This window comes from Morone saxatilis, unplaced genomic scaffold (genome assembly GCF_004916995.1).
Source record: "Morone saxatilis isolate NCDOM2014 unplaced genomic scaffold, NCSU_SB_2.0 Contig4, whole genome shotgun sequence".
Classification (NCBI taxonomy): Eukaryota; Metazoa; Chordata; class Actinopteri; family Moronidae; genus Morone; species Morone saxatilis.
Window position 1 is genome coordinate 7,107,115 of NW_023339984.1, and position 15,872 is coordinate 7,122,986.

General features: G+C 39.1%; 3 protein-coding genes across 3 annotated transcripts in view; 1 reads left to right on the forward strand and 2 right to left on the reverse strand.

Moving 5' to 3' along the window:
• etnppl (ethanolamine-phosphate phospho-lyase) overlaps positions 1 to 2,792 on the forward strand; it is a 9,627-nt gene extending 6,835 nt beyond the window's left edge. The window contains exons 10-13 of the mRNA XM_035674919.1: positions 417 to 522; positions 1,285 to 1,415; positions 1,510 to 1,580; positions 1,806 to 2,792. Of these exons, the coding sequence (XP_035530812.1) occupies positions 417 to 522; positions 1,285 to 1,415; positions 1,510 to 1,580; positions 1,806 to 1,916 (419 nt within the window). The 3' untranslated portion in view covers positions 1,917 to 2,792. The remainder of the gene's footprint in view (positions 1 to 416; positions 523 to 1,284; positions 1,416 to 1,509; positions 1,581 to 1,805) is intronic.
• Positions 2,793 to 4,705: 1,913 nt separating this feature from the next.
• On the reverse strand, positions 4,706 to 6,525 carry ostc (oligosaccharyltransferase complex subunit). Its single transcript, XM_035675654.1, has 4 exons — positions 6,307 to 6,525; positions 5,837 to 5,930; positions 5,531 to 5,728; positions 4,706 to 5,351 (listed from the first exon to the last, which is right to left on the reverse strand). Exons 1-4 carry the CDS (start codon positions 6,443 to 6,445, stop codon positions 5,333 to 5,335), a joined length of 450 nt encoding a protein of 149 aa, XP_035531547.1. The 5' UTR covers positions 6,446 to 6,525; the 3' UTR covers positions 4,706 to 5,332.
• A 1,111-nt stretch (positions 6,526 to 7,636) lies between these two features.
• On the reverse strand, positions 7,637 to 10,229 carry rpl34 (ribosomal protein L34). Its single transcript, XM_035675718.1, has 5 exons — positions 10,118 to 10,229; positions 9,599 to 9,670; positions 9,385 to 9,484; positions 7,938 to 8,041; positions 7,637 to 7,780 (listed from the first exon to the last, which is right to left on the reverse strand). Exons 2-5 carry the CDS (start codon positions 9,661 to 9,663, stop codon positions 7,696 to 7,698), a joined length of 354 nt encoding a protein of 117 aa, XP_035531611.1. The 5' UTR covers positions 9,664 to 9,670; positions 10,118 to 10,229; the 3' UTR covers positions 7,637 to 7,695.
• Between the last annotated feature and the right edge of the window lie 5,643 nt (positions 10,230 to 15,872).

Consider the following 15,872-nt stretch of genomic DNA (forward strand, 5'->3'; position numbering starts at 1 on the left):
TATTATATTATATTATTACATTATTATTATTATTATGTCATGTTTGTATAATCCTTGGACCAACATGTAAATCACTGACCCCACAGTGAAACATGATTTTGACACATTTGCTCTTCCCAGTGATTGTCAGTTAAACATTGTGGGAGATTCTGTGATATATTTACCTTGGGCATACAGCTGCCATTATATTCTAACAAACTGCTATTGATAACTTTAAATCTGTTGTTATTGTAAAGACAAATATTGTGATTGTAAGTGTAGATTTCTTTACCTAAAAGGCTTAATTTGGTGTATGTTACAATGACCCAGAACATGTTTGGAAAAACAACTTTCTGTGGAAGAATATCTTGAAAATTACCTGCGTCATGCAGAGGTCAGTAGGATTCTGTGTGTGTCAGAGATGATTAAACCAAATGGCATCACATCCTGCAGGGGTCGTGGCCTCTTTGTTGGGGTGGAGCTTGTGAAGGACAGGTTGAAGCTCACCCCGGCTACAGCAGAAGCCCAAGAAGTCATATATAAGTAAGTGTTAGATTTCAGATTAGTGTCTGATATGAAAAACATATTATGCAGCATTTAAAGAAAACAACCTGCTTTGATTATACTGCTCTGCAACCTTCTCTATTCTCTGTTGAGAAAATTGCAACCATGATTCAGTTCCACCACCAGTGTTACCATAGCTTTGGTGGGCTTATCTTATATCACACACAGACACATTGTTTCAGCTTTAGAATTATGCAGCATATTATGCTATTTGTAATTATTGTTAAGACATCAAACAATCTGAGTTTACACATTCTGAACTTGACTATTACTAATCAGACCTGCGTGGGGATTGGAGTAAAAAATAGACCTCATTTAAAAAGAAATTACCAAAAACTGCCATCATATTATGATGGCAAACAATCACTTACCAATACAGTGTTTCAGAATCAGAAATACTTAATTGATCCCCGGGGGGGGGAAATTTGTAGTTTGAAATTTGATATTACAATTTCAACTGTGTTTTTCCAGCAGACATTTTGACAGACATTTGGTAACAGCAGGGAAAGCACAGGTGTAAATAATAACATAAATTAAGGCTGCATTCATTGAGGTGTGGCTGCTGTCTGCACACTGGCTTACTGCCATGGACACTTGTATAAAGCTGAGCCATCATTAATGTTATTAGTTTCACCTGTGCTTTTGTCTGCTGTAAAAAAAGGCATTTTTTAAATGGCTCAACCACTTCATTTATATTCGTAAATCGATACCGAGTGTGGAATAATTCGTGTTTTGTCCCAGGCTAAAGGAACAGCACATCCTCCTCAGTGCTGATGGACCACATCGCAATGTGCTAAAATTTAAGCCCCCGATGTGCTTCACAACAGAGGACGCTGACCTGGTGGTGGAGAAGATTGACCACATTCTCACAGGTACTTAACACTTCCCCATTGCTTCATTGACACGCCGTTGTCCTAGCCTGCTATTGCTGTAAGAGCTCTGTCATGTGTGTTATTGTGTTTCTAGAACTTGAGGAAGCCATAGGCTTGAAGTTGCACAATGCACCGAAAGTAGAGAATGAAAGCAGCAAAAGAAAGGTAAGTGTGACTCTGCTCCCTATTTTAAACTCTTTCTGTAGCCTGAAATGAACCAAAGCATGCACGACAACTCAATTAACCAAAGCTAATTTGTAGACCAAAGCTTTAGTCTAATAAATCACTTACGTCAAGTCACTTACATGAAGATAACAAAAAGTAAATGACTAAAGTTCCAACTGCATTGATTTTCATTTCAACTTTATCTCTTTGTGGTTTTATTTCAAGCTGCCAACTGATGAAAATGGACACCAGTATCACAGGGGGTTAGTGCACAACAAAATGAGCACTCAAGGAGTTACTCAACAAACCAAACAAACCAAACGCGTCAAGACATAATTCTGCCTCACGTCAGAGCCGTCAAATGACAACACTATCTTAAATAATAACCAGTAACTGTAAGACATTATAAACTTTTGAGGTGACTAAACATTGGGATGAAAAGTTAAGTGCCTCATGTAACCTAATGAAAAGTGTTGATGATAATAATATGCTGTGTATCTATGAGATTGCAGTGTGTTCTCAGGTATTATTTTTTTTAATTACATCTCTACATTCACACATTCAAGCCACTTGTCTAACATGTCTATTATTGTTTCACTTTGTTGCAAAAACATGCTACACAACCTGTATATTCATGTAAATAATTTTAAATTTTTAAATTTTGCCAACATTCACTTGACCACAATTTTCAGGGAATCATAATTTGAATTAATCAAAATATATTATGTCAAAACATGCAATGATATTAGCTTTAAAATAAAGTTTTTACTGATTATAAATCGCTTGCTGTTGTTGAAAGTGTGGAACGGCATTATACATTATGTGGTAAGTCTGTATTGAATAAAATACTGGATGAAAATACTGTTTTTGTTGATCCATGAGGGAAATTCTAGCCCTGACCTCTGCTTTCTAGGAGGTTCAGCTTGAATTAAGCACATGTAGAATATACATGAGCATGAAAACTATCTGTACTGAGTGTAAGCCTATCTTATTCAAATCCGCCTCAGACAAACAAACATGGACACTGTTTGACAAACCAGCAATAATTGACCAATGTCCCTTCTCAACAGAGAGTGGACAAAAGCTGTGAGTTTGTCACTTGCATGTTGGAGTGATCAGTCAAAGAGAGGCCCTTGCCCAGGCAAGAAATAAATGTGGCATAGTTGATCTATGTTGTTCATGAAGTACAAAATGTTCTCTGACGTCTCTATTGTTGTTGGCTGACGCTGTAGACCATTCTCCATAATGTGGAGAGGAGATAAGTGACTCACTCAACATAAACAGTGGGAGGGAAGTGCCATCTCGTATCCCAGAAGACCCCAAAACAACACTTTATTTCATTGTGCATAATGTCATACCTTGAAGTTAACATTTCTGACTTTTTTTTGTTTACTTACAGTAAATAAAGGAAATACAAAGATATATTTTTAAAATACGCTTTTAGACAAATTAAAGAGCCACTGACAATTGACGTCAAACATTTGCTTTAATGAGGGTCTAGTGACCAAAAGCTCAGCTTTATCAATAAACAATTGTATATAAACAATTACAATTATTTTTATATATATATATATGCCCAGTATGTGTACACATACAAGGACTTTGACACAGGTTTCAAGTTGCTCTCAATGTATTTACACCCAGAACAATTTACAAGATAGACATGCAGCTTAAAACAAGGACAACATACAGTGTCTATATAAATAAATATACTATATAAACTGTAAATATATAATTTATAATTTGAAGGTAAGTGGGTGTTTCAGTGTTAAAGGTTTATTGATAAATGACTAAGTGTTTATCAGAGTGGTGGCCTATGAGAAGACACTGTTGTTGCGGCTGGTTGTTTTGGAGTACAGTGTTCTGTAGCGCCTCCCAGAGGGAAGAAGTTGGAGCAGGTTGTGACGAGTCTGCAGTGATGTTTCCTGACTCTGGACATGTATAAGTCCAGAATGAAGGTGCAGGTTGGCATCAATGATTTCTTTCTACAGTCCTGACTGTCCGTTGTACTCTGCTCTTGTCATGTTTGGTGGCTGATCCAAATCAGTGATGGGTGTGCAGGTATAGATCTGGCTCAGAAAGGAAACCCTCTGCTGGGCCCTTTTGATGACTGTGTCGATGTTAGAAACCCACTTTAGGTTCCTGGGAGATTGTGGAACCCTGGAAGTACAGGAATCCGCCCCTCTTCTGTTGGCCTCCTGCCTGAGTTTCACTTTAAACTGGTGTTTGTTGTTGTATACACGCTTAAAGTTTTAGTTGGCAGACATCCTCACAAAAGCTGTCACAGTGCCAGTGAGTTCACTCAGGTCATTTTAATATGAAATAGTAATGATACTAATTAACTTTCAGTTCCATTCAGGTCAAACAGGGTGAGGGTGCTGCTACTGTGCATGTTGGCTCACTGCGCAGGCTCTGCTACACTGAATGGTACACAACTTTAGTTAGTATCATTGGTAACACCTGTGTGTGCGACTATTTCATATCAAAATGGCTGCTTTGAAAAACATCTATTTACAAAGTTATCCCCTCCCTCCACAGGAATATGGGTTTAAAATGTCCCACAACCAATTACCTATTGTTAACAGTACCCTGTAGTAATGAACCAAATAGTAACAACTTTGTGGAATCAGGTGTCTATGTGAATGTAATTTTTGTACGTTGTTCAACCATAGAGCTGTTAATATATGTTAATAAAGACACTGTTGAAAAATAACATAGGAAAGAGCCTGCCCTCGGTTATTCATTTCTATTAACCCTGAAATCCCCAACATTCATTTAAAAAACAGTAATTATAAGCCCCCAAGCTGCATAACCATGACTACTTTATTGCTATGAAAACACATTAGTTTTAAAATGCTCAGAATTTGAGGCTCTTGTTGCTGTTACAGTTACTACAATGACCAGTACACACTACTGCCTGCTACATCTATGCTGCCACCTTCTGGAGGGCAACTTACAATGCTTATGTCCAATTCATAACTCCCAAATGCTGTATATGCAGGCCACAAAATGTAGGTATATTCATATTTGTCTTTGCCCCGTTTTGTTTTTGATAAATGTATGTAGAAAATGCCTCTTTGTTTATGATAGACAAATCCGTATGTACATATGACAACTGCAAGGAGTTCTGAAAAGAAGATTTATTTCGCACCCTTGTACAAAATTGCAACTGTGACAAGTTCAAGGCTCTTTCAATGATTTCTTTACAAAAACACACAACTTAAATCTTATTCCCCCTTCCCGATACCAAATGAGTAGCTCCATGCCAGCAGTGTTCAGTAACTTCCTTTCCTATTTCTTCTCCAGTGGCTCAGAGACATTTCCCCCGCTGCACGGTATGCTACTTCTAGCTTCAATTAAAGTGAAATTAAATTTCTCAAGTTTGCTACAGATGCACTATAGTGAGAGGGATCTGGATGTTGTAGTTGTTTTATCAAAACACATGGCAACACTGGTGATAATGCCTTTTAACAGTTACCTATGTGATACTCTTCTGCATCAGTTTCTTAGGACATTTGGAAAAAAGAAGAAGGAAGGAAGTCACTGAACACCAATGAGACACAGCCAGAGAGAGACTGTCAGTGCAGCCAGGTCTAATTTCTTTAGCTAGATCAGTGCTTTCCATCCTGAATGTCTGATTATATCAAAAAGGTCGAGTTTATCCATAATTATAGTTGAACTGCGTGTCGGGGCCCCAATGCATGTGATGTCCTCTGTCCATCTAATTCATTTTCAGTGTGCTGTCTTTGTCTCTAGCCCATGAGGTAACCTCTGAAAAGACAAAAGATGAATTAGTTAATACGCTGTGGAAACATCAGATCAGATCAGCAGAATTACAGACCATCATTAACTCTTGAGTCGAACAGACTTTGTAAGACAGGTTGATGTTGAAATGAGAGACATTACACACGTCGATCCTCGTTTTTGGTGGTAAACAAGCTTAGACTTACGGCAGCTTCATGCGCATGAAAACTCTGGCCATGAAGAAGCTGAGGAGAACGCTGACAAAACCGATGAAGAGCAACAGGAAACGGTTGAGTTTGGGAATGTTTGGCGCGTTGGAGCGGTCCAGGATTATAAATCCCAGGCCTCCCATCGTGAAGAGGAAACTGGAAGCCAGTCCTTCCATGATGTACTGCCCATTTACTCTGGAAAACAAAAGCACCTCTGTTAACTATGCATGCTTTAGTGTGACTTACATGTGACTTACTGTCCAGGGTTTGGCTGAGATGCTCCCAGTGTTATGATTGACATACCTGTAAGCCAGAAAGGCCACCGGCCGCTGGTGTCCATGCTCATCAGTCATTGAACCCACACTTGGGGGCTCTACAATAACATCGTAGATGATGCCTATAATGGAGGGGGGCGGAGTGAGGAATTAATCAGACCATAAACAACTTAACTTGCTCATTAATTAGCACACTGATCATGTTCAATAGTACTCATTTTACTGCTAAACCCAATCTGAATGTCAAACAGACCAAGATGCATTCAACTAGTTAAATGGTAGCTGAGCTGCAGAGTTAGCCTCCCCCTGTTCATTAGCTGAGCTGCCTACATGTTAGCGTCAACGTTACCAGGCTTATTAAAAACACTGCCTTCAATATGTGACACTATCCCGACCGCACATTAACACATTAACGAGCTCGGACTGTAAATCACATGCGGACACAGTGCAGATTGAGCGCTAACAGCTAGCAGCCTTTAGCTCAGCAGACGCGTTTACCTCCCGTGATGAGAAAGTAGGACACAATAACGACGGCGTACACAGTCATAGCCGACGGCATGTGCAGCCATGACGGCTTCTTCAGCTTTATGTTGGGGCACTCGAGCACAGCGAACGGTACACTGTATAATGTCTCCATGGTTTCTGAACGACGTCCTGTCACTAACGTTACCGACGGAGAGCCCTCTCTGCGGACACTTTGTTGACGTGTCCCGGAAGTACATGGTTTTTGTTTTTTTTCTAGACAAGGAGTTTTTATTCAGGCGATTTCATTTTTTGTTGTTGTAATATTTAGTGTGAAGTACATTTTTTTTTAAGCAAAAATATTTCCCTGATAGTTATATTTTATGGTTAATGCTTTAAAAAAAAAATGTTTTGCTCATAACCAGTGCGTGACGCAAATTTAAAGAGACAGTAACACTATGTGAGCACAACATTGCCCAGTTCACCAGTTTCATTGATTTTGTCCAGGGTAGCATTAAGTAAATGTCTCTCTCCTACTGTATTCAACACATACATACTCTGGTTTTCAACTAACTGCTCCATTAATAGCAATTCATACTTTATAATCATTTTGCTGATTTACATCAGGAGGAGTAATATATTCTAATTCAAACAGGGCCTTTCCACAATCACAGCATAAAATATGTTATATGATGGTGCACAGCATGAAATGTACATTGACTCAAAACTGTATTTAAGTATACATTTAAAGTACTTGTACTCTTTTCATGCCACTTTTAATCAACTAGATTCATATGGCCGCTTTAGTTTACTAGTTACTTTATAAATGAATATAAAATGTACGAAGACCTTATACAATGTGATGTATAACAGATTAGTATACGTATAGAGGAAACTGAGTCCATTTACAGAAATTGGCAACTGTTTTGATGGAAAAGCAGCAAATCCTGAGATATGGACTATTGTGAGAACTTGTGATGGCATTTCGCACCATTTTCTGAATTTTTGCAATCTAATCAATTAATTGAATGTAATCACATTAATCCATAATGTAAATCATTAGTTGCCATCCTGTACAAGTTAAAGTTAGCTCAACCAATTACAACCATAAAATCCTGCTTTTACATTAACGCACGAGTAATAATCTGAGATGAAATCGTATAATGTACTCAGATTGTCAAACAACCCTCTAAATTCAAAAGCTTTATTGTATTTGGCCTAATGTAAAATGTAATTCATTCTCGGACTATTTTGATACAATCCTAACCTTTTCAACCAATAGTTTTGGCAGTTGTTCAACACATCTGTAATAAATATAAAGTGCAATGAAAGACAGTCAAAAGATGACAAACCAAAATATTGCAAATTACAACAGGAAATTGATTTGTCTGTCATTTTTTTATTGTGGCAATACAAATACACATTTTACTTAGATTTCTGGCTCTGTGCCTGTGCCTTGAGCACCTTGACGACGATCTTCTGCTCCTCAATCAGGAAAGCACGCTTGATCCTGAGAATAACAGCAAAAGAGACGATTTAGACAAACGACACACATTTAAAAAGGTACAGTCAGTGGCTGAACATGTCGCTATCTCCATCAGAGCAAATAACAGGATTTCAGTTTCTCAGCAAGAGAGTCTGGAGATGAGAGCAAATGCTTCTCTTACCTGTCACGCACACACTTGGCGCACATGGAGCCTCCGTAGGCCCTGCTGACGTGCTTCTTGGTCTTGGAGAGCCTCATCAGAACCTGAGGTCTAACAGCCCGAATCTACAAAACAGAACCACAATGAGACCACAGCAGGCAACGTGTACTGACTTAGAGGAACGTACGTCACCACAGCCGGGGGAAGGTTATCCAAAAACGCATTAAATGCAGTAGAGTGATCAGACAGTCTGCATGTTTAGAAACTTCAGGTTATTCAATAGAAATAACAGGAAACATTTACAGGCATCTTGAAAGATAAAAAGGATTTAAGCAACCTTCTCTGCAACCAAACCCTAACCCTAAAGCCAACTACTCAAGGCACCAATGCCATTAAGACACCTTTGTTTATTGTTTAATAATTGTATTTTAAATAGCTGGTTTAAATGTCTCTGTCCAGGTTACATACTACAGTAACCATTTTATCACGTGTCCTTTTGTCTGGGTACCTCCAGCCACTAGATGTATTGATTGCAATTCATGTGACTCCCGAGTGCTGTTAAAAAGTAATTGCCAAATTTTAGCGCATGGTTCAGTAAGTTCACAGAAAACAGGCTTAATTGTTTCCAACAGCAATAGTACATTACCCATCAGTTTCCATAATGAAATGTACTGACAGATGCCCTGACTGTTGGCACAACATGAAGTAGTTAAGATCCGTCAGCCTGCTTTCAGTCCAATAGTAGAATGTAAGTATTACGTTATCTTCGTCACTTTTTAAACTAAGTTGTGAGAATTACTGCTGCATGGCTCTAGGCCGTTAAAATACACCTGACTAACTTTAAGGATGCAAAGCAAGAAAAGCAATACAACATGTGGTAAAACACTTCTGTATCTATGGAAGCTTGTGTCAGCAATAGTTTCAAGTTCAACAGTGATCACAACTTTTCTCTCTCCCCAGAATAACACCACATGGACAAGAAGAGCCACTCTCCTATATCCTCCTGTTTAGCATGCTTTCACGTATTGTTGCCCATCTATTACTGCACTATTATGTTTACAGGGGAGGGCAGCAAGTCAAGGGAGCCTTATTGATTCTGCAGCAGCAATTGAAGCAAAAGCATGTGTGTTTTCAGGCCACAGCAGGATGACCCATCTCATCTGTTCATCTAATCACAACCAATTACTAATTCAAGTTATTTCACATGTAACTTCAAGATGTCTTCTTCTTGAAGGACCATCATGTCCTCATTAGTTATACAGATCGTTGTAAAAGGTAAAAGCGCACTTAAAAGTCTGGGGAAAAACATCAAACATAACCACAGCTGATATTTTTTGATTGATGCCAGTACTCGCTGAGACCAGCCCCTAAAAAGTGCATGCACCGAGTCTTTATAGGGGAGAGTAACAGCACATCCAGCTGGGGGAAAGCAAATGGCCTTCAACAAGAACACAATGAGTTTACTTACTCCGCGCAGTCTTCCTGGGCAGATGCCACATGCCGACTTGGGAGCTTTGCCGACCTTCTTGGTGTACAGGTACACAATACGGTTTCCAGGAGTTCGGGACCTGCGGAACACCACGACAATAATGAAGTACAGTTACAGTGGTGTCCATAATATGAAGAGGACATGCGTCAAGCTCTGCAATTAAGAGCAGAGATGTTGTTGAAAGTTCACGTACAGTCTGGTTTTGTTGGAGGCGGTGTTGTAGGACAACCTACGGCGGTAAGTCAGGCGTTGCACCATCTTGAAGCTGAAAACAGACACAAGGATTCATTTACTTTGGGGACGTGAAGCTAGGATGCTAACCATGCCACCTTCGCTGCAGATGTTGCCGTTCAACACGCCAGAGACACCGGCTAACACTAAGCCGGTTTACCGAACATTAAGATTATTAATTGTTTTATTGAAGAGGGATTTTATCTAGCACTCAGTTCAGTAGGACAACACTCTTTGTTATCTAAAGTCACAGCTATAACATTCAGTTTGGTGTTTGGATAGCGGCCATAGGGACCCAGCAACTGCGTCTGTAAAGTGTCGCACAGAAACCACTAAATAATAAAATTATCACATATTTAAAAACAAGGAGTTGTTTTTAGTATTGTCTGTACTTAAAATTGACCACATTGTCTTTTAAAACGTAGGATTACAGTGGATTATTAAGTCATAATGTTTCAGAGGAAAGCAGGGGCCGCCATACCTGCTATCGCCGTAACCGGAAGAGGAAGGAGGAAGGCGGGTGTTAAAGGTTAAAAGCCCTCCATGTCGGCGATTTCCAGATTGTTACTCTGCTCCCTGCTGGTGTCTCGTATCTACTACACACATGTGATGAAAGTAGTAGGCTATGAAACAAGTTATAGGGATTGTTAGACTTAAGAAACTAAAGTTAATGAATTGTTAAAATCAGCCAATAACTGACTTTATTTTGAAATTTAAAAAAATACACGTTAAACAAGCAGTTTGGTCTAAACCATGAACAAATGGTCAAAGGAGGGAGGAAAGGGGAGAGAGACTGTGACCTTTTTTCTTTCCCTTTTTAATCTTATTTTTTCTTTAAACTTTGGCAATATTGTCTATGCATACTCACATGCCAATAAAGCATACTGCATTGAATTGAGGAGGGAGCTTGGCTTCTTTCTTTTATTCAAATATGGCTTGATTGATAGAAATTATTAAACAATAACAAATTCTAATTTTCAAAGATAACACATACCTAATTTTCCATGAATGTGTAGTCTCTTTTAAACAATATAAAGTAAAAAATATATACACATTTCTGAGGAATTTGCATAAAATGTCACTCTACTTAGGCCTTAAATGTGAAATGGTTCACACCACTTATTACGTCGATTGTAAAGTGGAACTGTGTTGCAACTTTTTTTTCTTAAACCCGTCAGTGAAAATGTGCAAATTAAGGTCACCATATCTGCTTTATATAATCAATACCATTGACTGTCATCTTTCTATGCAGCTGTTTAGATAATAAACATAATTACAGTATGCAAACTGTTTCAACTCAATTCTTATAAATGATCAACACACCACCTATTATCCTTTTCACAGTTTTCATGTAGCAGCAGGAAAGCATCGGTGTAACCATTAATGGTTACGATGGCTGCCTCCCATTAGCATTGGGACACTACTGGCACACCTAAACGTACCAAAGCCATAATTAATCGAATTAGTTGCACCTGTGTTTTTCCTGCTTGACAAGTCAGAATGTTTGCTATGAAAAGAGCCTATTGCACCAAATCCTCAGTGGGGACTCATTTAAACAACCAATGAGACATTAGTTTCTGTAAACCACAAAGGGGTACATTGTATTTGCAACGTAAAAACAATGCATGGATTGTCCAGTAGATGGCAGCACCGGTATATGATACCTGACTGTTCACTGGGTGAGTAGGAGGTCTGGCATGTAAACTTTGGATGAAGAGATCAAAGTTGACTGTAATATGCACACATTTATGCAAATACATAGGGATCGCTCATCTTTCTGTAGACACAGATGCACATGCATACATACCTCATAAAGTCCACTTCAATTTATATTTGGGAACATTTTATTTACTATTTTTTGTAATTTAAGTTATTTATAAACATGGTACATAACTCATTGGGTACAGCTTACATACATAAAAAGGTCAGACAACAAAATAACAAATTGGTTAGGTGTTCCTGGTTAAAAGAAAAAAAGTACAAAAATACAGAGGTACAGGATTACATACAAACAGCCTACTAGTTAGAGGTCAGGTAGTCCATAAAGTTATCCCAGCTTATTGCATATTACAAAATGCTTAGTTTATTTAGTTGTCATCTTAAAAGTCTCAATCTGCAGTCATTTTTAAAAAATGATCCAACTGATTACTGCTTAAAAATCTCCATTATGTCCCTCTATGCATTCAACATTTATTTTTTTGTTTTTTTCAAAACAAAAAGTACACTGTCAACCAATATCATGAAGTGTGAGAATCTGCAGCATTCACACCGTAGCTCTGAAAAGGAGGGAAGTGGCTCAAAATGGCTCCCTATCAAGGAGGTGCTGTGTCACAAACAGACATTTGCCAAGCTCCGCCAACAGATGGTGAGCTTGGCATCCTTTTAGATGAAGCATTTGGCAAAGGCAAAGTTCAGTGACAACACAGGGCTCCGTACAGTGCGTTGGCATATTGTACATTCTTTTTAAGGGCATGAAACTGACTGTCTGGTTTTATAATTTACTTAGTCAGAACCTTATGGGCTGGATTTGGTTTTGACACTGACAAGTTCACTAGCTTTTGTTTTTTGTAGATTGATCAGTACACATAGAAATGTTGCTTTATAAGTAAACTAATAAATTATTCTACTTAATGATGTTTCTCTATAATACTGAAATCAATATGCCATCACTCAACAACTGGTGCATTAACTCGGGCCAGCATGAAACAACGTAAAAAAGAAAAATCACCTTATAACATTTCCAATCAAAAGATGTTTTGTGTTAATGTGTGACAAGCACTAATACAAACATGAATACTCCCTACACACACTCACTGATCTTTGATTGGAAACTTTTCATTTCTGGTGACCTGTAGAGGTCCAAGTTTGTTCTACATGTTCAGTTATGGGATTGATTTGATTAAGTCCAGATGTGAGGCGACCTGGGATTAACCCGTTCTTCATGAGAATCACTGTCTTTTACAAAGGATGCCAAGGAGATTTGTGCTGAATCCAGGGGACACTGAGGCGCACACACACACACACACACACACACACACACACACACGTCCAAATAATTAGTAACATCTGCAGGCAGTCCATCCTAATCTCGTCAAAAGTAATTATTCTAAAGGAATCTCAATGGAATATTTAATTTAGATCTTAATCCAAGAAAATATTAATAAATTAAAGATGTTAGATCATTTTAAAGAAAGTCTATTAACTGTACAGCCATCTAACTTTACTCCTCACATTTTGCGGAGCCCCCTGACGCCCTCCTAATCACTCCTGACTCGTCAAAAATGAACCATATCACCTTAAGTGCACTTGATTACGCAAGCCTCTCCGACCCCCCTCTCCACATCTCCTTGGGCCTTCTGTGTAATCTGCTGAGATTTAAACCTGCTGCTCCTGTTTAATAAATCCACTGCGATTAAAATAGGATTACAGCTCTGCTTTCGCCTTCCTGATGACATCAGAGCATGAAACATTTTTCAACTTTTTGTTTTTTGTGCCGTTGCCCAAGCTAACTCATTCCTCTCTGCTTGTCGTAACCAGACAGGCAGCAATGAATTTCAACTTCTTCCTCCCACCCCTCCCGAAACTTCATCCCCACAGACCAACAGGTCAACCCATCTGTGGCCCTGTTGACATAAGGATTAACCTTATAATGCAGCACACATCCGGTATCAATGCGGTCTTCTGTCACATCACACTTCTCAATGGCCGATAACGGCCAAAGAAAATATGCTCCAGTGTCAGGTTGTTGAACCTTGAAACCTTCACATAAAATCTCCTTCACCAAAACAGACGTAGCAATCAATACAACTCTTTTGTCCTCTTTGTCCTTACCTAGCACTGTCCTGCAGTGCTTAAATGCTGTTAAGGTCACAAAAGGCAAAGATTGATTGGATTTCTACAGCGGCTAAGCTCATGACCCCAGCAGAGAAATCTATTTAAGATAATGTATTCTTTATCTGCTTTAATACATAATGTAGCTTAACAGTCAAATGTAAAATTTTAATGTGGACTGTTTTATCCCATATCTTCTGCAGAACCTTCAGTCTGCACTGATCACATAAAAGACATGGAAGGACGGGAACTCTTGCATTACAGTGCCCTCAAAACTATCCTGGTCAAAATGCACTCGTACTTGTAGTCCACCATGCTCCTTGTGTATGCTGTGTAATTTATTAGTGATTTAAGTAATGTATCATAATGACTCACTCTGCTCTGGGCTGTAGCTACCACTGAGGGCAGTTAGAGGTCATGTATTCTGTAGTTTTTCTCCAGAGATCTGAATTGCAGTTTAGATTTTAGAGTTTAAAGTTACACATAGTGGGTGTTTAGCCATGCTCGCGCTCTGCCCTAGCATTAAGGATGTCCGTCTGTCAGTCGGTCCACCACTTTAGAAACATCTCATCAAGTACTGGGTGCACTGCCATAACAGCTTTTACAGGCATTCATGGTCAGACATTACCTCTTCACATTTCAGTCCAATGCTTTTGGCTTAAGACCAAATACCTGCGATCAATATTTTTAGATTTTATGTTTTCTTAGGCCAAGAAAATTCAAGAAAAACATGAATGAATGAATGAATGAATGGATGAATGAATAAATAAATTAGTATGCATACATACAACTGATTTTCCCACCAGAATGCATTGCTAACAGAGAGCAAGAGCATAGAAATCAGCTTTTAAACCATCATGAAGAGAAGCTCTGGGACATCCAGCTGTTGTTGTATGTGTACAATGAGTGTGATATTACAGTATTCTAAATACAGTAATCCAAATAAGAAAATAATATAAAAAAATAATAACATTTTGCATAAAATATATTAATAATTTTTAGATGTTGAAAACAAAACAAAAACCCCCACAAAATTCAAATTTCAGGTATCTTCAAAATGATCAGGGTTTTGAGGGGCTGCTTGGACTTATTACCTCAGCATTTTTTTTAAAATCCTGCACTACACATTTACATAGACCACCAGTAAAAGCAGGGTCTCACTTTCACACTGTGTGCTCGCATCTAATCAGCTCCAGCACTTAGTGAGCAGACCTGCCTGTGGATTATCAATTCAGTAATCTCTTTAGAGCTACTACTACTAAAATGAATATTCCTATCCACCCCCGGGTTTCAGCTAAAATGGTCTTTCTCACGTTATCTTTGAACAATCTTGCTTTTGTGTTATAACTCAAAGGCAGACCATTTGTCTTTTGGAATACATTTACTCAGCCGTTTTAAGAGCCTCATTGATTCACTGTTTACTACCTGAGCATCCCATTGGTGCCTGTGCCCATTTTGTTTTGCTGACCACATTTTCCTAAGGGGCAGGTGGTCTGTCCAAGCCTCTTTGTGCAGACTTGTGGTGGGGGTGGTGGTGGTGGTGGGGTTGCTAATATGAGGCTTTCAACATCTAATCCGGAGCAAGTCTCTTAAAAAAAGCTTATCTTGGGACTCTCCAATTTCACTACTTTTCTCATCTACAGGACCAGACCGGTTTTTATCCTTAGTTAATAATAAAAATGACTGGTTTAATAGCACTAATTCAATACCCTGCTTCAGTCAATTGTCTCGCCCTCTTCACCGGAAAAACTTGCTTGGTTATCATCATCCTATCTACCCCCCACTGCCCCTGCCCCATTGCTGACAAATCCATACAACTATGTGGGACACAAAGGCTCGGATTTAGCTGTCGGGCCAAAGCGAGGGTGGGCCGGGTGGGGGGCAGGGCCAGCATGGAAATTTCTGTTGTTTTTGTCACAGCACAGATTTCAGACAAATCAAAACAACTGGCACCATCACCCCTCCAAACCCCCTTCCTCCCCACCCCAACTCACATGACCTGTGACCAGTCATCACTTTTATGTTGGAATTGCAGCCAGATCAGGAGTGGTCAGTGCGGAAGCTGCGTGTGCACGGGGGGGGTATATTGTTGAAAAAGAGCTGACAGCCTGGATGGGGATCTCATTTGATAGGCACACATATTGACAGATCTAATTTGAAGAGCTGGGGTCACAGGCTCAGAGTGAGCTTTGTAGTGATGATGATGTGGACTTACCAGATACATGTGCTCGTGCAGCCAAACGTATCAATTCAAACAAATGGATCAGCTATTGTGACAGCTCTTGTGTGCTGGACAGTCACTATTCAAACTCACCCTGTTGATTTACTATCACATTTCCCTGAGTCCAGGTGTATGCACAAGGTTGAAACTCCTGAAATGAATTCCGACGTTGACTGTTTTGTCC

Excerpts from the sequence above, each read along its gene's own strand:
- ostc (XM_035675654.1), bottom strand. The coding sequence starts at position 6,445 with ATGGAGACATTATACAGTGTACCGTTCGCTGTGCTCGAGTGCCCCAAC. Across the intron at positions 5,931-6,306 it reads CTACTTTCTCATCACGGGAG|GCATCATCTACGATGTTATT; the intron begins GTAAACGCGTCT and ends CCTCCATTATAG. Across the intron at positions 5,729-5,836 it reads GTGGCCTTTCTGGCTTACAG|AGTAAATGGGCAGTACATCA; the intron begins GTATGTCAATCA and ends TTTGTTTTCCAG.
- rpl34 (XM_035675718.1), bottom strand. The coding sequence starts at position 9,663 with ATGGTGCAACGCCTGACTTACCGCCGTAGGTTGTCCTACAACACCGCC. Across the intron at positions 9,485-9,598 it reads GCCTCCAACAAAACCAGACT|GTCCCGAACTCCTGGAAACC; the intron begins GTACGTGAACTT and ends GGTGTTCCGCAG. Across the intron at positions 7,781-7,937 it reads GCCAAGTGTGTGCGTGACAG|GATCAAGCGTGCTTTCCTGA; the intron begins GTAAGAGAAGCA and ends TGTTATTCTCAG.